This window comes from Micropterus dolomieu, linkage group LG10 (genome assembly GCF_021292245.1).
Source record: "Micropterus dolomieu isolate WLL.071019.BEF.003 ecotype Adirondacks linkage group LG10, ASM2129224v1, whole genome shotgun sequence".
NCBI lineage: Eukaryota > Metazoa > Chordata > Actinopteri > Centrarchiformes > Centrarchidae > Micropterus > Micropterus dolomieu.
This window is the reverse complement of record NC_060159.1, coordinates 5,121,585-5,145,669: the sequence shown is the minus strand read 5'-3', so window position 1 is coordinate 5,145,669 and position 24,085 is coordinate 5,121,585. Positions and strand designations below refer to the sequence as shown.

The following is a 24,085-nucleotide window of genomic DNA, read 5'->3' as shown; positions in this document are numbered from 1 at the left end:
TTTTTCCTCATCAGATGGTTATCAATTTTTATAAATTCATATGATGTGATTTTCTGGAATTTTCTTTGGGATTCTGTCTTTCACTGTTAGAATGTACATATGATTAAAATTATAGATCGTTGCATTCTTTGTAAGTGGGCAAACCTGCAAAATCAGCAAGGGGTCAAATACTTATTTCCCCCACTGTATGTATTAAGGCTAACTTGCTCACCTTTGGTAATGAATGAGCCGTTCCTGCTGAGGGCGGAGTCTTTGCTGGAGGTGGAGTCGCAACGAAGCAGGGGTTCCGATTCGTCAGGGAAGAAGCCTTTTATCCGGTCCACCGGCGATTGCTCCACGCCCACACCGCCGGCCCCGCCAGCGATACCGCCACTGTTACTGCCGCTGCCAGCGCTGCTGGGGGACTCGAGTGGCTTGTGGATGGGACTGAGGCTTTGGCTTACATTCACTGAGGTCATCAGCTGGTTGATGTCAAACTGTACATAGAAACAGAGACATAAAATAGAGGAAGAAGATGAGGTCAGGGAGCAAGAAGAGGAGAAAAACATGAGCGTGTGTGACAAACCAATGCTCAAACACACATATACACAGGCTGATATTTTCTGCCCACAGGGCACATGCTGCTGTCCCACATCTGCGAAACACTGAATTCATCATTGTCCTGTATCTCTCCATCTGTCACATTCTCTCAATCCTTTCCCGTTCATTCTATTTCTCCATCCACACGTCCTCCATGTTTTATTCTTTTTTCTGTCCTTTTTTTGTTCTTCATCTGCTATATTGGTATCACATTTGTCTATCAGTCAGGACTCTCTCATCAAGGTTTAAACCATTCATTAAAATAGTAATACACACTTCGGCGGTGTGGCTGGGCTCTTGCAAATCCCAGCAAGTTAAACACAGACAGTCCCCTTTACATTTCTGAAAGAGCAGAGTTATGTAGCAGCGAGGATGCAAAACTGTCTAATATACTGAATATGCACAAATACAGGCACTTCAGGGAGCAATGTGTAAGTATTGAGACTACTCTCCACACGTCGAATGGGTCGGATGGGCACCAGAAACGGAACTGGGCTTAGCAGCCTCCTAGTGAACATGGCCAGACTGATACTGAACACAGCCTCCGAGACAGAAGGAGGCCTGTTTGACGATAGTGAATACACTACCGAGGTGATTTACAGTGGCTCCAACCAGGACTCGGACTCCAGGGTATGGGAGCGGAGCGAGAGGTAGGTCGTGCATCAGAGAGGCAGTGACAAACAGTAGAACCAGAATATTTTTGCTGTGAATTATGGGTTTATTTCTGTCGAGTTTGAATGAAGTGTCTTTTACGATGAGTTAACAAGGCAAGTGCTTGGGTGAATGAGGGAAACTTGAATTCAGAAGGTGAGCAAAGCTAGCTGGTTAGCATGCTAACTACAGTAGATAGCTGTGCAACACAATATATAAACATGTTTGACATAACGCCAAAACTTCACGTTCTGTTTATAATTTTAATTACAATTCAAAAACAATAGCGGGGAATGAATACTGAACGTATTATAATCCAGGGACACACACTAAAAATAATATATCAATAATAATATCTTAATATATCAGGTAATTTTCAATTATATTTCTTCTTCACTATACTTCCATTTCACATTTTGTCGTCCTCTTTCTTTCTAGTTACGCCTCTCCTTAACCCTTCAACTGTATCACTGTTTCTGTCTTCCTCTTCCATCTTTGTCTCCTCTGTCCCCAATCCTTTTTTTTTTAACATCTCCGACAGTTCCCTCTTTAAAGTTTCATCTCTTTTTTGTGTCCCATTTTGTTTCAGTTCATCGGTTCATCTCCCTGTGTCTGCCTCTCTTTTCCCTTTCTCCGTGTTCTGTCACTGCAGCCCCCCTCCTCTCACCGCCCTCTCTCTTTGCTGTGGTAATGAACCTGTGGTTGGAACCAGTAGTGACTGGTTTGGGGATGAGATCATGAGAGTGCGTCTTGTTTTTCACAGCGTGAGCCCAGCCAGGCCTAAAGGTCGCAGCAGCACAAAGGTCATTTCATTCAACCAAGCACACTGGAAATGGAAATTGGAGCCCGGGGGGAGACTAGACACAACAACAAACACATAAACAAAAAAAGTTAATTCAGCTGAGGTAAAAACATTTCTTTTGATGAAAATCTATTTTCATGCAGTGGAGGATTCAATCTGTTTCAGTTCACTATCAGGCCTGATAAATGAGCTCCAACAGGATATGACATAGAAAGACCAGCGTCTTGTTCTCTTTCTCGTATTGTCTTTCTCTGTTCCATAATGTCTGGGTCACAGAGCTACAGCGTGACACAACTTGCATGATTCTGACAAAACAAACACACTCTGTCTCTCCCACAAAGGCGTGAATACATGCACAGAAGCACACAGACACATACACACACTGTGACAAAAACACACTGACTTTCACACAGCTGCAGATGTAACTGGAACAACTATTTTTTCAATCTATTTTTTAAGAGCAGATGCAGGAAAAATAAATACAGAGACCCAAAAGGGATGGCAAATTTAGCAGCCTCAAGGGATGGGAATTCAGTGGATAGGTAAGGCAAAATTACACAAGCTGATATTAAACTTTGTGGCACAGATCTAAACAAATTGCCATTGCTGGATTAGACAAATTCAACCTGCACAGGAGACTTATAATTATTTTTACTCTTTTCTCCATTTAGTCCATCAGGTTCATGTTAAATTACTAGTCTTGTACAAATAAGAAAATACATATTAAGGGGAAAATCTGCCTAGTAGTTTCTTTCGACAAGTGACAACAATGCAGCAAATCACCCAAGATCCATATGTCACATTCTGCTTCATCCAGTTCAGAATATTAATCAGCCCAGTATAACTCCAGTGTCTTTTGACAACAAGAAGCTACAGCCGTGCCAACCCTGGGTCCGGTTGGCTCGGCTGGGTCCCTGGGGTTCCCATCAAGTGAAACACTTTGTTTAAACATAAAGGAATAATAATAAGTTAATAATAAGTGAAATAAGAAGAGTATCCCACTATTGCTTGTACTTAACTGGTGATAACACTGCAAGTTCAGCAAATCGTAAGACCTTTATATTTGGCATCTGAACTCAGCAACAAGAAGGAATCCCTTTTGCATATATGCAATATTGTTTACAGTTCTCAAAAATGAAAGCGGCCTCGGTCCCTGCCTGCTCTGCCCCAGATGATTTTGCCGGTCCCCACCTCTGTTTCTTACCTGTCAATTTTTAGACACCAGTCTCTTTTGTTGAGACTTCTTATTGGGCAACATAAAGTGAAACGCTGGGCGCATAACCAATGGTGGGTTAGATTTCGAGCCTGGTATGAACCGCTGTAAAACTGGGCTATTTATGATGACGGTTTAATAGAAATCTAGCCCCGGCTAACCCGGACACTTCATCTAACTCATCTTGACATGCCAGTGCTGCAAAGCCGTGACTGAGTGAACGTCTGAGAGGAGAAGGTCGACTGAGCTGAGGTAAGGTAACGTTTGATAAATTAGCAAATAAGACCTGAAACGATAGTCGGACTGTCTATCAGGGGCACCAGGTCGCTCTGTGGGCAGCCCAAACAAGAGCGAGACAGATGCATCATCCGCCCACTCTGATTATATACCAGCCCACATCCTCCTCCTCAAGATCCTCAATATCAGTTTAACTGTTAGTCGAGGTTTTGCAGCTGAAGCCATAAGACAAAAGACAATAGTGATAAGATAAGCAAGATTAGAGTTTGGCTGGCTGGCTATTTAGCTAAATTGGGTGCCATATGTTGAAACACAACTTTTCATTGAGTCGATGCGCTCATCAGTGTCACTTTTCTTGATGGGATGTTAGAAAAAGAAACTTTGGAAACTGATTATTGACAAGTTGCTACTTAACATTAACAAATTAGAAAACATCAGAATAAAAAGAAAACCATCCTTAAACCGTAAGTTAAATTCATAATTTCCGTGAACATTTTTTTATTTGATAGCCTTGCTACCCTGGCATTTGGCCTTTGTGCCCTCAAACAATTGACAACACCAAAGGCCAAGTGGCCTTGCTGCTAAAATTATGAAACTCCAGGCCTGGCCTGGTCTGTCTCTGAGATTTTTGCCTCCACAGAAATACAATGGAGGTAAAAAATTACACAAAACACACTGTCAGCAATTTTCACTGAATGTTTTTTCTTCTATAAATAGTCCCTATGAAAACAGTTGACAGTGTGTTCCATGGATTATTCAAAGTAGCAGGGACATGTTGAACTTGTATAAATTGTTTCGGTGTCACTTTTCAATGCTGGCCCCTTGATTGTACTAGGGTGTTGGTGGAAAGCTCAAAGACGGATATCTGTACTGCTAGAGTTTTATTTGAACATTTAACATGAAGTTTTTGACACGGCTGTGATTACGCTGACACTGTTATCATCGCCACACAGCCCATGACCAAACTCTTGTCCCATCTGCCTACGCGGGTAGAGTGCTTTGCTCCTCAAACCACATAGAATCTGATTTCCGTATGCCCTTGAACAGTTCCAAGCGCAGGGTAAAGAGAAAGAACAGTACTGCTGTTCCAGAAAAGCTCCCAGGCCACTGTGTGTGTGTGTGTGTGGTGTGTGTGTGTGTGTGAGAGAGAGAGAGAGAGAGAGACAGAAAAGAGCTGAGCTGCTGACTACTCCTGTCAGCACAACCCCAAGACCCTGGTAGGGACACAAGCTAAAAGCACACACTCACTGGGCACACAGCCCAACATTCATATGTACACACACATACAGACTGAGCGAGCTAGCCTCACTGGGAGAGTTGGCAGATTGCTGCAGTATGAAGGGCACAGGGGATAGAACCACAGACACACTGGGGATATTTATATAATTACATCAAAAATGTCACAGCAAAGAGTTCCACCTAACTGTAATTACTGCCAAAACAGATGAGCTATTAACTAAGATAGGGAGTCAGTCCACTGTGTAGAGCACAACATCAATCCCACTGTTAAAAACTCTATGATGTCATGTTACGTTCAATGGACAAGCCTACTCCCAGACTGCATTAAAGCATACGGACAATCTCTCCCATTTACCTTTAAAAGAATCAGTGCCATTTCTCAGATACTTTTGTCTTTTTCCCCAGAAAGAATGGATGTGGTTTCATTTTATTAGCTTATGGGGCTTGTTGTGGAAGAGACTGAAAGGAATGTAATGGGACCAAAGTCATTAACACACAATTAGGGAAAAAAGCACATTTCATCGTGCATCATTGTGTCAGGAAGGGAAAATGATTACTGTATGTTGTAGTGGCTGAATGGTTACGGTGCGTACCATACAACCACAACGTTGTATGTTTGACTCCAGCTGGCAACCATCGTTGCATGTCATGCCCCTATCTCTACCCCCATTTCCTGTCTGCCTCTTCATGTGACTCTGTCTGATAAATGAGAAAAATGCCCCCAAAATACTTTTCAATTTAAAGAGACGGAAGTGGACAAACAAACAGTGTAGATGACTAACTTGTAGAAGATTATGTCTGTCTCTTGCTTGGCGTGCCTCCAGTGACTAATCTATTTACTGAAGATTCACTCAGATCTAAACTTTGAACCCCAGATCAAAAACACTGTCCAGTCCAGCTTCCTGCAAATAAGAACCATCTCCAGGATTAAAATCAAGGCTCTCCCACTCTGACCTCGAAAAAGTAATTCATGCACTTATCTTCTCCAGGCTCAGCTACTGTAACTTCCTCCTTTCTGGCATAAACCAAAAAGTCACTCTCTTAGCTCAGCTATTTGAACAGACGACATCTCATCACCCCACCCAATGCTGCTCCTCTCCAATGGCTCCCTGTCCATTTTTTAAATGATTTTAAGATATAATTGATAACTTTTAAAGCAGGCATTTCAAAGTCCAGGCTTAAATCTAAACGGTGACCCCACAGCTTTAGAACAACCTGTCTGAGCACATAAGGCTCGCAGAATCAGTGACTTTTTTAAAATCACTTCAAAAAGCTCTTTTTGTTTTACTTTACTTTCATGTGACTTTCATGTGATGTCGTCTCTGTTACTTTTATCTGCTCTATCTGTATTTATTCATGTTGCCTTTTTTATTGTGTGTCTCATCTTCTTGGTTTAACTTTACCTTAATCTTGTCTTGCTTTTTTTGCTGTGTTGTTATCTCCTAAGTATCTTGTATTTTGCTTTGTCTGTCAAAGCACTATTATTAAAGACTACATTGTATTTCAATAGGTGCCCTTAAAAGCAGATCTCAGATATGTCATTTGCCTTTTTACCTCACCCTCATACAAGTGCTTTCAAAAAGCAGTCTCCAGTTAGGCTCTGAAACGTCATATAGTAAACTAGTACAGCATCATAGAAGAAGCTGCAGAGGGCAGATATCCAGTGATCTCCACGTCCATAGAGGTGACAGGCTGCACTTAGCTGACACCCAAAGAATCACCCGACCTCCATGGGCAATCAGGTTAACGGTGAACAAGACGCTGATGAGTGCACTGGGATTCACATGATTCAATATAGCCTTTGATATGACATTATAATTCAATCAGGTATCTATTTTGGCTCTCAGAGTTCATTCTTCTGTGGTAGAACCTAGTCTAGACTCCCACAGTTGAGGCCATCTTCCAGCTCTTCCTCTGTGTGTGTATCCTCCTCTCTGTGTGTTTGATTTTGCTGGCAGAAAATTGTTAAGATCTATGACGCCTGGAGAAGTGGTTCCACTTCCCACGGGCATTAAAAAAGCAGGGCACTTGATTCCGATTCTGTCTGTGTTTTCCGCCACAATTTAAACAAGGGCCTTCCTGTACTGCATACACCCCCCCCCCCCCACCTCCTCCTTTAGGTCCTTGTTGCCCTGTTCTGACTGCTCATGTAACAAAGTTCCATGTAGAGCCCAGCATAAGGTCTTTCTGTTTAGGCAGCTGCGAGCGCATGGCGTCACAATGGATACCACACACTAACCAATCCTTGATCAGTTCATCAGTCAGACTGCTGCAGGCATACTTAATTTAGACACATATGACTGTATATTTTCTCCCACTTTTTGGTTCGTGGTGTGTCGTAACATTATTACATTTTTTAGTGGTAGACATATGACATTGATTCTCTTTGTCCTCGACATCTCCAAATATGATTTTTTTTTATTTATCCAAGGCTTCAGAACTGGCCATACTGAGGAAAGTGTATGCCTGAACTTTTTTTGTGCTAGCAGAGAGTACACAGAAAGTGCAATCACCATTCCTTCTCAAACTTGAGCCAGATGTCTGCAACTTTCTCATGAAAAAGTACAGCAGAGTCCTTTCTGACACCATGTAAATGCATAATAACTCCCAGAGGCACTTTTGTTGGACTTCCCTGCTGCTCTCTTTATTAGCTTCACGCTACCCTTAACACACTATGGCTATCAACCCCCACTTCCTGTTTGGTAACAACCATGAAAACACATTCTACATATATAGCACATCCAAAATGTAATGACGTGGCGATACGCAGGAAAACTGTGTGCATAACTACTGTTTATATTCTCCGTGCGGCCGGACCTCTTGTTTGCCATGTTGCTACTTTGAGAGGATTCTTGCTCACCATCGCAGCTTGACTAAGGTCATTATACTTGAACACATTTTATCCCCACTGTGATGCACAGTATATCTATAGTAGAATGAAATGGTTTGCTAGCCTCGAGAAAACTAGCCTTGCCCCGTTACTAAGCCCTGAAATTACCAAGAATTTGTTTGCCTTTCCAAGTTGATGCAAGATGTATGCTATTCTACACAGGTCAGGTCCCAAAGCATCCTGCATACAAATGGTGGAACAAGAACACTTCCAGGGCTCCTTCCAAGTAGACCGTACTTGGGTCAGTGTGGACATTGGAGCAGTGCTGGGGTCCATGAGAACACAAGACAGAAGGTAGATTGATTAATGGCTTCTACTGCAGAACCTATACCCAGGACATTGTAGGCTATACGATGCACTTCACAGGGTTATTTGCTTTTTGATATCATTGTACAGTCTGGCTAGCTGCAGTGTCAGAAAACCAACATGGCCGACAGCAGGAGCAATCATGTAAATCCTTGTATGATTTCTTTATTTGGCCTCCTTTTGAAAAGTTACCATTAATTATGCGGTAACAGTGCAAGTCCACACAGTGAGAAGAATTCCTGTGGTGGTGTATTATTTCTTGGTTTTTTTGGACAGGACTTGCACTGACATACTTGACTCTGCTTTGTGTTGATAAACAGAAAATACAGAACAGCAAAATAAATCTCCATCTTTCTGCTTCACTGATTCATTCTGTTTTTCACTCCTCCCCAAGGACAGCAGCTCCGTCTGCTGCAGTCTCTGACATGATGCATTTATTAGGCACACACACAGGAGACGCATCAAAATCGAACAGCATGGCTGCTCTTTAATCACTTACTGTGATGCCAGAAAAGAAAGCAGGCACAGCAATATACTAATCTATGAAACATTAATTTAAAGCAGGAATAAAGCATATTTTACTTTACTGAAGCTGACTATAATATCGTGACTTCCTGTCAATTATTCATAAAATATTTTGTTGCTTTGTAAGTGAAAAATAAGATTTTTGGACTTCTTGTCAGATACAGCTGTAATTTGGTACTGAATAATTCTGCTTACATCTAGATACACTTGACTTCCTCATAGTTCAAGTGAGGAGTAAAATAACTTTAAAAAAGACAACCAGATCAGAAGATATTTGTATTAAAATGACATTTTTATTCACAAATTTACGAGCAACTGCAGAGATAACCTGCAGCACAGTCTGCTGTCATGACTTGAATGTTATTTGTTGGGCATTTTTAGTTTGCCTCCTGTTAAATGTGAAGTCATTTGTTAATAATGACATACGTGTTCATCAGCATTGCACGACTACAACGTGGTTATGTTTACATTCTGGGGACTGAAGTTATAGTGGTCAGATTAAAATGCTCTGAAAAGTGGTCAAACTGTAGCGAAGCCAAAAAAAAACAAGAAATACTATGTGTGTATGCACAAACGTTTTTGTCTGTAACGGTCAATAGACCATACTACATATCTACAGTGTTTTGGAATTTTGTGAGCAAAGTGGCTTGCTGCTCCACAGTCAGTTTGTCCCCCCCCCATTTTTTGAAGAAACTAACTGTGGCACTTAGTGAAACCATTCATCCATCCATCGTCAACCACTTATTCTGTTTACAGGGTCACAAGGGGGCCGGAGCCAATCCCAGCTGACATCAGGCGAAAGGCCAATTAACCTAGCCTGCATGTCTTTGGACGGAGGAAGCTGAAGGAGAGAACTCTTTCTTGCTGTGAGGCGACAGTCCTAACAAGCATGAATGTACTGTAAATAAATTATACCCATCCCCATCTCTGAATACAACCATACATCTCTCTTTAACAAAATGAGAACACAAACCATACCTTACATCCATATGTATTAGTTCAATGTGTCATTTCAAAATCCCAGGCAGTAATCCATTGCTATAACCTCCACTTTTCTGGGAAAACCTTCCACCTGATTTTGGAACGCCATGTTCTCCAACACCTTTATGGAGCTGGCTTTATGCATTGGAGCATGGTGATGTTAACACATGACAAACACGGAAAGCCCCAGAGATGTGTGGACTGTCCACATAATTTTGGCCAAATCAGGTTAAGTAAGGCTAAATTCCATCCTTAAGAACTGCTCCCACTTCCTGTGGTCCCTTTAACCCAGTGAATTCTCCATAATCACCATCCCTCCCTCCTCAACAACTTATTCATTATCTTCTTTTATCCACTGTTGAGCCACTAAGGCAGACAGAGAACTATTGCCTCAGATGATCTGCTCGTTATTAAGCCGTGATGAAAGACCAGATTACAACAAACGGCTAAAGAGCTGAGACACTGAGCGGAGACAACTTTAAACCAAAACAAGGCTTAAACTGTGCACCGCTGACCTTGGAGAGCACAGTCAAGGGCACTAATTTGATATCAGTCACTAGGAAGTAAAAAGTGAGTAAGTAAATGGTGATGAAGGATTGTGCGTCCCAGGCTGACAGAATCACAGCTCTTTTAAGCCACATATTCCTATAGCTCTCAGTAGTAATACCTTCATGAGCATGTTTAATGAAGAAATTCTAATTATTAGAGATAAAAATCATCACTTCCTGCCTTAACTGTACTGATTTATAAAAATAAAAAAACAGGAATTTTAAACAGCCTTAGAACCTTAGAAAACGCTGCAGAACCTGACATATTTAGTCTGCTTTTCTGCCATTAATCTTCACCAACTAACTTCAATGATTTCTTCATCTAAACCATCAACCAGTCTCTTGGACCCCATCCCTACTAAGCTCTCTTTCTCAACCCAACTGATCGAGGCAGATGGCTGGCCACCCTGAGTCTAGGTTCTGTTTGAGGTTTTCCTTGCCACTCTCGCTAAGTGCTTGTCGGCTTTCTGTAAATCATATTACAAAGAGTACGGTATAGACCTGCTCTATACTCTACTCTTGTCCCTGCCTCAGTTGATGATGTCTCTTTGGAGATTCACTCTGGCCTCAAACAGACATAAATCTGATCTAAAGTCACACCATGTCCTCCCTCACTAACTCATCCCAACAGGCATTTTCCAAACCCATGTACTAAGAAAGAGGCTGCAGTTAGTGTAATTACTGTTTAAACATCAAATCATTCTCCCAAAGTGAACTGTTGCTTTAATGTGAGGAATGCAGCTAAACCACAGGGACCGGCTCCAGAGGGACACAACAGACAGCTGTCCTCACAGATTACATTTCAGTGGGAGAGAGATGCAAAGAACAGTGTGTGCTAAAGATTGTGCCAGTGATGGTGACAGAGATGATGATGGAAAAGATGTGAAGAAAGGTCAGACATATTTCCATCATTACACAACGATTCAGAAAAGGGCAAAGCTGTATGTGAATGTCTTGTCCACCGATCTGTTCACTCTACCTGTGGGTTGTCCTCCATGACACAGCGGATCTTCTCTACTACATCAATGCGGCGCTGTCTGTGCAGGGCGTTGATCAGCTTGGCCAAGTTGGCGTCACTGTCCCGGATGGTCCAGTGCTGCAGCGCGGCATACGCCCGCTCGTGATCTGACGAGTAGCCATTGGAGAAGGCGGCCACCTCCCTCTCCGTGGCGTTGGCCAGCGACTGATAAATGTCTATCCAGTGGGTGCCCACATGAGCTGCCACCAGCCTCAGGATATCCACCCCTGAGCAGAGTGAGAAAGATAAATTAGATAGCCCAAGCTTAAAGGCCACTGTTGAACCACTAATAAGCCATTTAATATAAAAAAGGTCAGAAAATGAGACTCAGATGATTGCTGGATTTCCTCTTAATTGAAGAATGTGGGTCAGTGGCTGTAAGCTGTGCCGACTAACAGATTGCAGCAGCAAACAATTGCCTTATTTCTACCTGATGGAGCCCTCACGCTATGCTCCACACAATACACCATTGTTCTCTTTCTGTCAATTACACTGAGCCTCTATATAGTGTGGGTAAGAGAGTCTGTCTGGAATTATATAATTTCATTTCACCTTGTAACTAGTACGTCATCTAATGATCTGTGTGGTCTGTTTATTATGATGAACACAGATGTGACCTCCATCTCAAAATGAATGTGCGTTAACAACGTTATTAGAAGATGTTATAAAGGACATTCATAGTCTTGAAGTCTGTAGGCTTTCTTTTGAATGTATGATATTGACCAAGACCCTTTCAAAGTATAATCTATACATCTGTCAACTGCAGTCCTGGGGTCTCATTTATAAAACTGTGCGTAGAAACCTCACTAAAAGTGTACGTGCGCCCAAAAGCCAAAAAATGGCATACGGCAAAAAATATTCAGACGTACAAAACCGTGCGTACGCAAACTCTTAAACAAGTTCCCTTTATAAATCACAATCAACTTGAAATGTTTTCATTTGTTTTCATCATGTTCATTTCAACAAACATGTGATACTATGCACTCGTATTTGCTCGACTGACTTATGGAAAATGAGAATAAATTGTAATGCATGCAAATAGCCTATTAATGAATATGATTCCTGATTAAACTGTACAACATATTGGAGGCATTCTTCTTCAGAAACAGATATCTCCATTTGTGTTTATTATCCTAAATCTGGATCTTTTTGTGTGTGCTGTAAATTATCTAAAATTGTGGGGGTTTTGGTCATTTCAAGGATAATCAATCAATCGACTGTTTGTTTATTCAGAAAGGCTTTAAGCCTATAATACTCAGACGTAATATTTCAATTTATTTTATACAACAGTAGGCCTATTAATTTCAAACCGTTTCATCCTTCTGCCAGATGAGTCGCGGTTTCTCATCTCTCATCTCTCTGTGCGTATGCATGGTTCAGTTTGGATTTTATAGATCACAGCCTTTGCTTGGGAAGTGGTGTACGCACGTTTCCAGTCCTGTTTTGTACGTACACGTAAATGAGACCCCAGAACCTGGAAGATTTAGTCATGTCCCCCACAGCGTGAGTTGTAATAACTTTGAGAATCTTGTATTTTCATTTACTGCCATTATGAGGTTATGGCTTATGACCAAATTCTTGCAAAACTATTCCCATCAGCTCCAGCGGTACATTGTGTTTAGTGCTAATTAGCAAATGTTAGCATGCTAACACACTGAACTTTGATGGTAAAGATGATAAACATTGTACCTGCTTAGCATCAGCTTGTTAGCATTGTTATTGTGAGCATGTTAGCATGCTGATGATAGCACTGCTCCGTTTTTGAACTAAATGCCTACAACCTCAGATAGCTGCTGGCAAGGCTGTAGATTTTAATAGTAGTCTTCTTTAAAGAGGTACAATTACGTAAAATGCCTGTTCAAGGAGCAACAAGTCCTCCACAGGAGAATCCTAGACAGACAGGAGAACATATTAATTCACCACCTCAACTGGAAACGTCATTGGATGACCTTTGCCACCCATTTTCTTATCATGACAATAGCCACAAATTGAACTACAGTAACTTTTAAAATTGTACTGTGAATTATTTGGATGATTGAAGTCACAAGACTCTTTCAGACATATAGAGCTCTGCTAAATAGACTGTACTTACACAGCAATTTACATGTCACATTGACCCCATTCACATGCATTCACACAGTGGTGGCAGAAGCTGCCATGCAAGGTGCCAACTGCTCGTCAGAAAGAAACTAATCACACACTCACAGTCACACACCGACGGCACAGCCTTCTGGAGCAATCTGGGACTGGGATCGAACCACTGATCTTGCATGTGTGTAGTAGGCAACCTTCTCTACCTATAATCCACAGCCTCCCGTTACAATTGCCACTCATCATACTTTACCAGTTCTCCGACTAAGTCATGAGGACAGTGGCACTCAAGAAAGCAGTATGCCATTGGCCCTGAACCTCTCTGGATCAGCTGTGTAAAAACTCTTATTTTGTTATACAGACACACAGTCATTCATCTTGAAGACAAACAGTTGTTATGGTAATAGAAGGATCAGAATCTACACTTTTACTCTTGAATCATTTTGTTATGATAGGCTTCCTTTAAGGACAATACACATCTATAGCTATCAGTGCTTGAAGTGGGCCGGTATTCACCATTAACCAGTACCAGAACTTCTGCATTTTTCTCTGTGGTATACCGTGACTTTTTCTTGTGCACCGGCATCTCTCAGAGGCTACCAGTGATTAATAACAAACTAACCATTCACTGGATGGGGCAGTACATTAAAAAAAAGTTTGATGTGCTACAGTAAACTTTCAGATGTTGAGGTCATTGTTATGAATGGATGGTTGTCAATACTGACAAGTTAGTTCTTTGGGGTACATAAGCCAAAATGTGAATAAGGGGAGGACTGGCTACTACTTTTCCACTCCAAGCACTAGGCTACTCGTTATGCTGATAAATTGACAGTGAACAACTGTCAAAACTAAAAATTTTGCCTTTTGAGGTTTTCTGTTTTTGTTTTGGATCACATTTCCTTTGAAAGACCAAGGCCCATATTTTTAGGAGTTTCATACTCCATGTGCACATCATCCACTATCAAAAGTGTACATGTAACGAAGAACCATTTAAAATAGATTAAGACCTGACTTCCACATAGGGCCACACGGTTTGAGATGCCTTTCGGTCAGATATTATATAATAATGCATAATCTCTCAAAGAATCTCTTTACACCTTTCAGGTGTAACTATGTGAGTAAGAGGTCTGTAAAACTATTCCCTTACTTAGCCACTCTCTACTTACTTGGGCTCTGTCCTCTGGGGAAAATAGCAGCTGAAGTGACACAGAAATTACACTGACTTAGTCGTCATTCTCCATGTCACATACAACACGGGACACGTGACAGGACAAAAGCAGCTCCAATGATTTCAACATATATGGTCATATAGACGGTGTACCATGCTTTTGTAGTATTTATCTGATCCCTGATAAGTGAGCAATATGTGTAAACTTTTTTACTTGAGAAAGCGTTAATGTGCAAGGAAGAAATAGCAGCATGAGGGCAAGTTTACAGTTCACAAGTAAGACATTTGTGTTGCTCGTAGTCATCCAGGTGTTTGTGTTGGTTTATAATAAGGCTCTGCAGGGTTCTAACCTGGCACTATTATCCTATACAAGTCACACACACACTCCTCTTTGGCCTTAAACTTAGCCAGACACAGAGGAAATTCAGAGCTCCTGCTTCACTGTACTTTCTTTGTTTCTGACTACACGTGTGTTCACGCTATGCACACGGAACATACAGAGGTAGAACAAAGAAACATACACACTCTTTCTCAGACACAGCTAGTCCATCACTTTGTCAGCTATATTGTTTCATAGTTTTCCTTTGTCCAACGGGCCTACTCCGCCATTTTGAATCCAAGCAACCATTTCCCTCTTTCTTCTGAGGAACTACGGTAATATTGATTAAATTTATTATTTGTTATTAGCTTGATATTTCTGATAATAGCCAAAACGTTTTTACAAGTTAATGTAATTCCCCATTTTGACTCCCAACATGTTCTTTGGCATTTCAATTGTGGCAACAAAGTGAAAAATTGGTATTCTTTAGTTTTGGAGCAATTTCAGAACTTATACTGAGTTGACTGCATGTCCGACAGATTTGTTTAGAAACAAGAGTTTACTTTTTGAGTAAACTCAAAAAGACTTTGCAGACTAGCAACATGTTCTCCACGGAACAGTGCATAGAGCCACTTCTGGGAAGCTTCCGTAATGTGCTGGGCGAATCTACTAGAATCACAAGTACTATCTGGAACAGCCACGATGAGCTCCGATGGTGCGACGCAGCTGGAACGCGACACAGCCATGCCTGGTGGGATTAAGCCTTCACTGTTACTGAAGCAACTCCATGCACTTGCACTTTGTAGTTCTTGGGTTACGTTACTCACCTCCACACACCTCGACTGAAATGCCTACAGAAGAAAACATGCAGTCTGTTACAGATGCATATTTCTTCTGACCTGCAGACATTAACTGCTGAGTAATGTAACCTGTTACAGCTTACGCTGACAGTGCTTTGCTTGTTGGGGTTGTATCAGATGACTTGAGCAAGTTCCCATGGAAATACAATGCATTTAAGCTAAGATGCTTCTTCAAGCTTTTGTTAGAGAATGGTTTTAAGAAATTCCTTTTCTATGATTTTTACTGTAAGCGTGTCACAGTACAAGTTCAAGCATCTCAAATAGACTTCACTATGTACTTCAAACACACACAATCACCACTTGGCGTGTCAGCCATGAGTTGAGTCTGATTTTTCACTAGCAGCTCTCCCCCTCCGACATTCTGCTGTCTGTTCACACACTCTCTGCTCCGCGTCCTCACTGACTCTCTCGACAATGACTTGGCTGGAAATACCAATGCTGACTCATCTGTTTGTCAAGCAAAAATATTTCAGTTCTTTAGCGACAGAGAAGGCAATGCAGACATAAGTGTGTGCTCCTTATTTATGCATTATCCATTGTTTTATTGGTGCATGTATACAGGGTTTTATCATTAAAATGCTTGATGACACATTGCCCGCTGAGCCACATAAGAAACATGCATGAAATGAGTACATCTCATCCAAAGGTTTGACATGAAGTATGATAGTGGTGATGGACATGAACAATTAGGTCAAGAGGCATCTCTTAGCCTAATTACCTGAATGAGCAAGGTTTTTTCTCTCCCGACTGACATTCTATTTCTAGTCCTCTGAATGGATCATCTAGCATCTAGACTGTGTATCTATCTATGCTCATGACTGTTCATGCACCTGATGAAGGCTGTTTAATAATAAATCAGGTCCCTAAGTTCTGTTTAAAATTACCCATGTGTCAAACATCTGGGTCAGTAACACGCCTTTAGCAGCAGCTCCGTTGTGGTGAGATCATTTGACCTTAGGGTCTGCTCAAGAAGGCAAAAGACCGTAACTGACCGTTAGCAAGCATGTTAGCTTAATTTTCTCTCTTCAAAAACTTTATTGAAAGAAATGGCATGTAATGGTGAACAAAATATCTGGCCAGCTACAGCAATTCACCAACTAGCCCTGTGTGTAGTCGCTGTGTCACCAAGCTTCCAGCACCCACTCATTAAACATGGACGTGCGGTTGTCACTTAATGGTGAGTCCATTGTTTAATGCAACAGAAGAGCAACTTGTGTATCTGTTTACAATGCAGCCAAAGAAACCATGCACTGATAGAGACAGGCAGACTCTTCCAGTTACAAAGCAAAAAGTGGTATACAGTTTATGCCACTGAACACTGAACCAGCCCTAGTTAGTAGCTATGTCAACTGTTTTCCTCCAATATTCTTTTTGATGGCTTAATCAACATTTTAAAACAAATTTTCCATCAAATTGTGAATTTTTCTTATCCTGTAAATTCACCAAACAATATTTTACCCACTGAAGCTACATGCCAGTTACACTTCCAGAGCATCAACACACAATTAATTGCAGCACTTTTGATAAGCATCAGGTTGATCCCTGCTTAATATTTAGTGTAGCAAACATGCAAAGTGCACAAATCCAGGATGATTCAGGGAGATTGGACCGGAGAGATTAAATGGACGTAAGCCAGTGGTGGTAATTCATGGCTCGACACACAAACACATACACATCGTGTACATAAATGCAACACACGGGGAAATGCGAGCACACACAAGCCGGAGGCAAGTATAAATAGACACGTGGAGCCTACACACATGCTTACAGGCATCCTGATACCTACATATATACACTTTGTGCACACTCATCCTCCTCTTCCAAACGCTCTCCATCAAATGTTTAACTTCAACCTTTACTTAAACCTTAACCTAATTCTTATTTTAACCCTCAATCACATCCTTAACCATAACCTTATGAACCCTAAAACTTAACTAAATAACCCAAAACCAGAGCCCTAATCCTAAACTGATTATTTGTCCTGTAAAAAATGAAAATCCTCATCATTCATAATTACTTGACCTCATTTAGCAAAGTGTTTTCAAGCAATATGGCTTAAAAACTCAAAGGAAAAGCCAAACGTATGCTCCCACACATACATACACACAATCCCCTACTCCTGCGCAAAATGCAATCCTGGAGGGACCAAGGGGATCTCGCGTGCAGGCCAAGAGCCTGTCGAATCTCATCCGCTTCTAGCCATGACACACAGCTACAGAAGAGAAATCCCCCCTGCGCTGCATGCCTCACTGCCACTGCTGGATGACCACGTTTAAATGACCTACATAAGTCTCGTGAGGAATCAGTATGTCAGCCTGCGTAGGAGTTTGCATGTAGTGGGATGGCGTGCGTATTAGAGTTTGTGCACTTGTCCCTGCAATATATGTAGACTGTAGTTCTCTACACCGTAACAAACTGAAATGTCACACAGCCGCTACTTGCTGTTAGTTGCTGGTATTTATGCAAACTGACATCTTGTGTCATATAAAGCACAACAGAGCTGCCTGGAGGGGACAAACTGTGAGATATATGCGTCACTAGAGGCTAGTGTAATGTTTGCTATGTATTACAGATCATGATGAGTTTTTGTTAACATTTGTGGGGCTGGAAAGTAATTAGCACAAAAGTCTCATGTACTACCCTATACTCATTATGTGTTACAAATGACTCTTCCTCTTTGGCAGTGCAGGTGATAATGACACTGATTGCTTTGTATTTTCAGCCCAGAAAAACTTAAGAGCTCCAGTGCATTTATTTTTCATTTACTGCTCCTTCCATTCAAGTTTAACTCGCTTCCTCCAGTGCCGCCTCGAGGATCAGTTGTGTCGTTGAACCGGCCGGATCCACATCGCTACCAAGAGTGATTTCAAATAAGAGGCTTATGTCTGGGCAGATATAGGTTTATGCCTGTGTTACTGTAACCTGAGCTGCATTGTTGTGATTTCTCTGGGAAATAACGGACCACTGCGTCCTGTTTGTTTCTGTTTGTTTTCATTCCTAGCACGTAAAATTCTTTTTATTGGTACCACGCAGCTGGGCCTTTGTGTTAGTTCCTACCACTGCATGTTTAGCCAGTAACTGCACTTTATCAAGTCCAAAGTCCAATAACAAGGCTGCCGTAGCAAGTTCGCTGCCGGGTACTGTGTGATAAAGTGGTAATTATCGTGTTTTATAGAGTAATTTGGATTTAGTATATTTTTGTTTGTGTTAGTTGCCACTACATGCAGAGCCAATAACTACATTTTATCGAGACCAAAGTCTAGAACTGTAGCCACCGAATGCAATTTTGCCACCAGGTGCTATGTGATAAATGATTAGAAATCATCCTCTGATTACTTTGAATGTCTGTACACAATTTCATGGCAATCTGTCCAATAGCCGTTTAGTCCAAAGTGTTGGACCAACCAACACTGCCATCCCTTGTGCCATGCCACTAGCCCGACTAAAAATGCCAAACATTTTCTGGTTTCAGCTGACAAACAAATCAGAGGAAACATGACAGATTCAGTTCTTTATATAGGCCAAAGGGCTCCACTATGTTCAGAGTGTGAATCCAATATGCCTCTCTGCAGAGCAGTGAGCTGACACTGTCTCCGCCTCTTTTTTTCTTTTCTTTCCAGAACTTTAAGGATGCTGCAAAGCTATGGTTAGACTGTGCATCCTTTGTGTGTGTGTTTCGTGTGTGTATTGTTTGTGGATGTTCAGATGTGCAAATCTTCAAAGCTCTTTAAGTTTGTCCATCACAAACCAGACCACAGGGACATTTCAGCATGCTGACAAGTGCGCTGTTGCAGTTTATGGTGTATAAAGTACTTGTGATGAGTTAGAACACAGTGGCCACACAGAACAAAATCTGCAGGTTAATTAGTCAGCCAGGAGAGACTGTTAGTGGGTTTCTATTGTCAGAATAAATCTCTCCGATTGTGAGGACATTTAAACTGATCAAGGGAGGCACAGAGTTGATATTTTTTAAAGATGGATCACTTTTAAGGATAATGCCCTTGACCCTGCCTGCTAGAGGTTAACACTCAGTGGAGAAAGAGATCCCAGAGGAAGAAGTCGAAGCTGTAGTTCTCTTGACTAACAGGGATTCCCAATCTGTATCTAGGGCCTTCTGATATGCCGAAGAAATATATGATTCTGCAATTTTTTGCACAGTCTCAAAAATTGGCCTATTGGAATGTCCCTGATGAGCTCTTTTGTGTGATTACTCTCAGCTTTTAGAAGTGTTTCTGCTTAAGGGTTTACGATAAATTGGAGTCTCAATTGCACTGTTCCCTTTTCCCTTGTAGTGTTAAGTCTAGAAAGTATAGTTTCATGCTGTTTCTTTTCCATAATAAAAGAAAGATAGAAGTTGTTTTTCTGTATTTCAAGATTTCTCTATTTCCTCTCAATATCACCACAATATCCTCAATGTATCTTTTCCACAAAGCAATTTTGGACAAAAACGTGTTTTGGAGCCAGTTATGAATGAATTTCCTTGCCTTTGGTTGCACTGGGAATCCCCTGGTGTTCATGGTGGCAGCGGACTAAGCCAGGCAGCTCACGCGTCCTTCCTAGCCGTGTCCTCCAGCTCTTCCTTGGGGATCCAGAGGCCTATCCAGATGGGACATGTAATGCCTCCAATGTGTTCTGGGTCTACCCTGGCTTCTCTTAAAAAATCTTCTTTGCCCAGAAAACCTCTAAAAGGCTTCAAGGAGGACTAATCAGATGCCAGAACCACTTCAAGTGGGTTCTTTAGATGCAAAAGGACCACCAATTGCCCCTTCCAGATGTTTGAGCTCCACACCCTATCTAAAGTTCTCTGTGGCCTAGCCATTCTTAACTCATTTCCGCTGTTTGTATCAACATCACATTTGTCTGGTCATGACCATATGCTCTTGACCACAGGCGAGGGTTGGAATGTACTCCAGGTTGATTGGTCAATCGAGATCTTTGCCTTCAGGCTCAGCTCCCTCATCACCACGGCAGTTTGGTAACAGTGTCATTAATGTTTATGCTGCACTAATCCGCCTGTCAATCTTTTGTTCCACCTTGCCCTTACTCGTAAAACAAGAGGTCAATAACTGAACTCAGAATTCTGATGCCCACACTGATGATTCTGCAGGAAAAACAACGTAACCGTTTAGTAAGAAAAATATGGTTATGTGTTAACCTTTGGTAAAGGTTTTAAACAAATTGAGCAGAATGAAACAATTCAACATTCAGAATGCTGTGTCATTGTCATTCTAGTCAGTTCTGCAAAACTGCTGAACTGATCCAAAATCCTGAACTGAAGGCATCTAATTTCCCAACTCTGGCTGGCATTTTCTTTTTATTTTTGGCTTGTGGGTACTATAGCATATGCCCAACACATCATATAAATGGGAAAACAGAGATGAAACACTAATTATTGATTACCATATTGGAACCCTTTAGCATTGCAACATAATCACAGCCAGAATGACAGAGAGAAGCAGACACACACAGGCACGAGAGAAGCCCCATCTCTGCAGACCATCACACCAGGCATGATCCTTTTACCTTCACTGTTGCAGAAGAAGCGACAGCTGCTAATCCAGGAAGACATAAAAACATGATTCATGTATGTACAGCATGTATATAAAGATCTACCTGTAATGCTGCCTCCTATTTGTTTTGAGCATGTGGCCAGGAATTACACACTGTACCATTAAACACACAAATAAGAAACTTTAAATTAAAGAAAAAACATATGGCTCCAACAAGTGGTCTCACCTCAGCACCCTGTTATTAGTAATATTATGTGAAGCACGGTGCTGTGTGCATCAGCACCATGCTGTTAATCACATCACATAGTCATTCATTCAAACTTGGGAACACACAACATTAAATTGGTGAAATGTGTGTGTGGCTTTGTGGAAGCACAACAAGCGCTGTATACCTCCAACCAGGCAACAACCCCCTTCAAATCTCCACAATCAAACCCAGGCTGAACTGAGAGCAGGCTACCTCGGCCCACCCTGGTACTGCACAGAGCAGTATATTCTAACACGTGGCTCCCCGCCGGGTTTGGATGTGGGACTTGGCATTATTAACAGTGTGGATGTTTAACGAGGGAGGATGGTGGGCAGGTAGAATGTTGTTTTTCTTCATGTTTTCCTCCACAATCTGCATCCTACTTTGGAAATATATGTTGTAAATAATATTGGTGGTGACCACACCAGGCGCAACCTGCCTCTATCGGATGTTCTCTTGAAGAACCATAAAGGTGTTTTTCCATGTTTATGGCGATCAACTACAAACTGCATGCACTCTACATAACTGCTGAACATTTTCCAAAGTTTACCCTGAAGTTTCGGATTGTTTTGCTACCTTCAAGGCTGCCAGTGTTTTTTATTCATTTCACTTAGGAGTGAAAATCAACGTTGTGATTAGAGACATTTTAAAACTTTAAATAAAATATGAGATAAAAGATCTCATCAAGATAGAAGATGAGATAGGATTTCATTTCATTTCAAAGGTAATCCTAGAGCAACATAAAGTGGCATCATTGACATGTCATTAGACACCTTTATCACAGTCTGGCCACACCATGCACAACGAAGAAGAAAAAGACTGTAGATTACTTTACAACATGAACCCTGTATTTCTACTGTTAACTTGTGATTGTCACAGCGGGAAAAAAAAATAGCTGCTTCCATGATAACATCAATTGATAAGCCTAACCTCATGGATCTGTTACTCAAACTGGACTTAAACATTTAAGAACACAGTCCCACCATTGAAGCCCAGCTTAGTTTATGCAATATAGGCAGAAACATGTAAGGCCACCAGTATGGCCCATTAGGCTTCAGAAAATAAATAAAACCTGCCTTGCCTTCAGGCAAATCTGTATATATTTGTTCTGAATGGCCACACTTGAATGCGGTGAGAAAATCTTGCAGCCATAGCCTCCTCTAGGCTAATTAAGGAGATCAAGGAGGCAATACTCCTTGATCTCTCTCCAATAATTGTGTGTCTTTTGCATTTCTTTGTAGTCTTGACTCGATGAATAAATGCGGATAAAGTAGCACACTTTCAAACAGTCTGTCCCTGAAGGCATATCATACTTGGCTGTGCCAAGTGACAGAAGTAAATGAGTTGAAAACAACAAAAAGCATGTAACCTGAGAGGGAAGTTCAAACCCCGACTACTTTCTCACATTTGCACACCTGGCCGATCACTGCGTAAAGTGGGCATGATTGTCGGATTGTTTGTTTCAGAAAGTTACCAAACTTGTCAGATTCAACCCACCCCAATTTCAACATCATAAAGGTCAAACACTGTGACAGTCTGACAAGTATTTTGTTGAAAGCACTGAATCTAGAGCAAAGTTAAATAAAATAAGCATATTACATGACAATATTCTTGTACCACTACACAGCTACATAACAAACACTGTAAGCAACAAAACGACACAACTGTTTGTGCGGAGGACAAAAATGCAGGGCAAAGTGGCTGCAACAGCAAAGGCAGCTTAATGTAGCCTAAGGCTAACCTTTACCCAACATTTTTGTGATCCCCTTTTATTTAATGTCACTGCAGCACCTTTGTTTCAACAAATACGTTTTTCAGGAGCAATAACAATCTGGCCAGAGGCCCTGGAAAGCCCCATTCAGCCCTGCTGTGGAGGAGTAGCAGGTTTCACTACTTCCTGACCGTTTCTGAGCAAATGCCAAGCACTGTATGTGTGTGATCTGTGCTTTGACGTTTCCCATCTCTTGTTTCCATTATTGCCCGAGTGTTTTAACTGCTCTAGTAAAGGGGCATTACAACCTTCAAGGGGAGCCAGCCACGCACCTTGGAAGGATTAAGAAGCTGTTTTGTTTTATGTTCCAGAGTAAATAGCGGTGTAAAATGGCTATTTGGTTTGCATGTGCATACATACATCTCACACGTAAATACATACACATGGATGCATTATTACTCATCCAATTGGGAGAACACACACGCACACAACACCCACACACACACACACACACACACACTCAAACATGAAAAGGCCAGTTTAAAAATCAGTCTTTGAACGTCTTAAAGACTTAAAAGACAGATTTTTATCTAGACATGTTTCCAGCATTTTTTACCCAAAGTGGCAGCTTTAAAAACCAAATGGTGGGAGTCTTTCATAGGAAATGTGAAATGACTAACAAAGTGTTAGTCAAAGGCAACAGCACTAAGCAAAGGTGACCAGCCTGAGCATCATTATCTTTGTGGATTTCAGGGGAAACACTACGTGTTCATATTTCTATTGAAAATAGTTGCCAGCTGCTGGAAACAAGGCTGATGAGAGCAGTGTGAGTGAACCAAAGCCGTAAAGTTGCGAGCAGTAAAAACCAAAACACTGAGCTGAGAGATGCTAAAGTGCTCTATAGAGCTGAGAGGAACTGCAGAGTTGTGTGATCAGTTTCTGTGAGTTCATCGCAACTAGAGATACCTCATATATATACACTTCATGGGTTGGTTAAAACCTGCATATGTCATTTATTAGGTCAAAGTGCTTAAAATTAACTTGTCTCTATCTGTCTCCATACCTGTCTTTGTCAGGCATCCTAAGTATCTAACAAGGGCTCCTAGGTGACGGTAGGGAATCCCCCATGTGGGTAGCCAACAACAGTACAAAACAACACTGTCAACCTCCACCTACCCCCCACACATACG

The 24,085-nt window shown here is 41.4% G+C and overlaps 1 protein-coding gene across 2 annotated transcripts in view; it reads right to left on the bottom strand.

Moving 5' to 3' along the window:
* The window catches only part of tnfrsf21 (tumor necrosis factor receptor superfamily, member 21), a 56,437-nt gene that overhangs the window by 7,951 nt on the left and 24,401 nt on the right, over positions 1–24,085 (bottom strand). For both annotated transcript variants that reach the window (XM_046060431.1, XM_046060432.1), the window contains 2 exons: positions 10,951–11,216; positions 212–476 (listed from right to left, as the gene is read on the bottom strand). In XM_046060431.1, the coding sequence (XP_045916387.1) occupies positions 212–476; positions 10,951–11,216 (531 nt within the window). The remainder of the gene's footprint in view (positions 1–211; positions 477–10,950; positions 11,217–24,085) is intronic.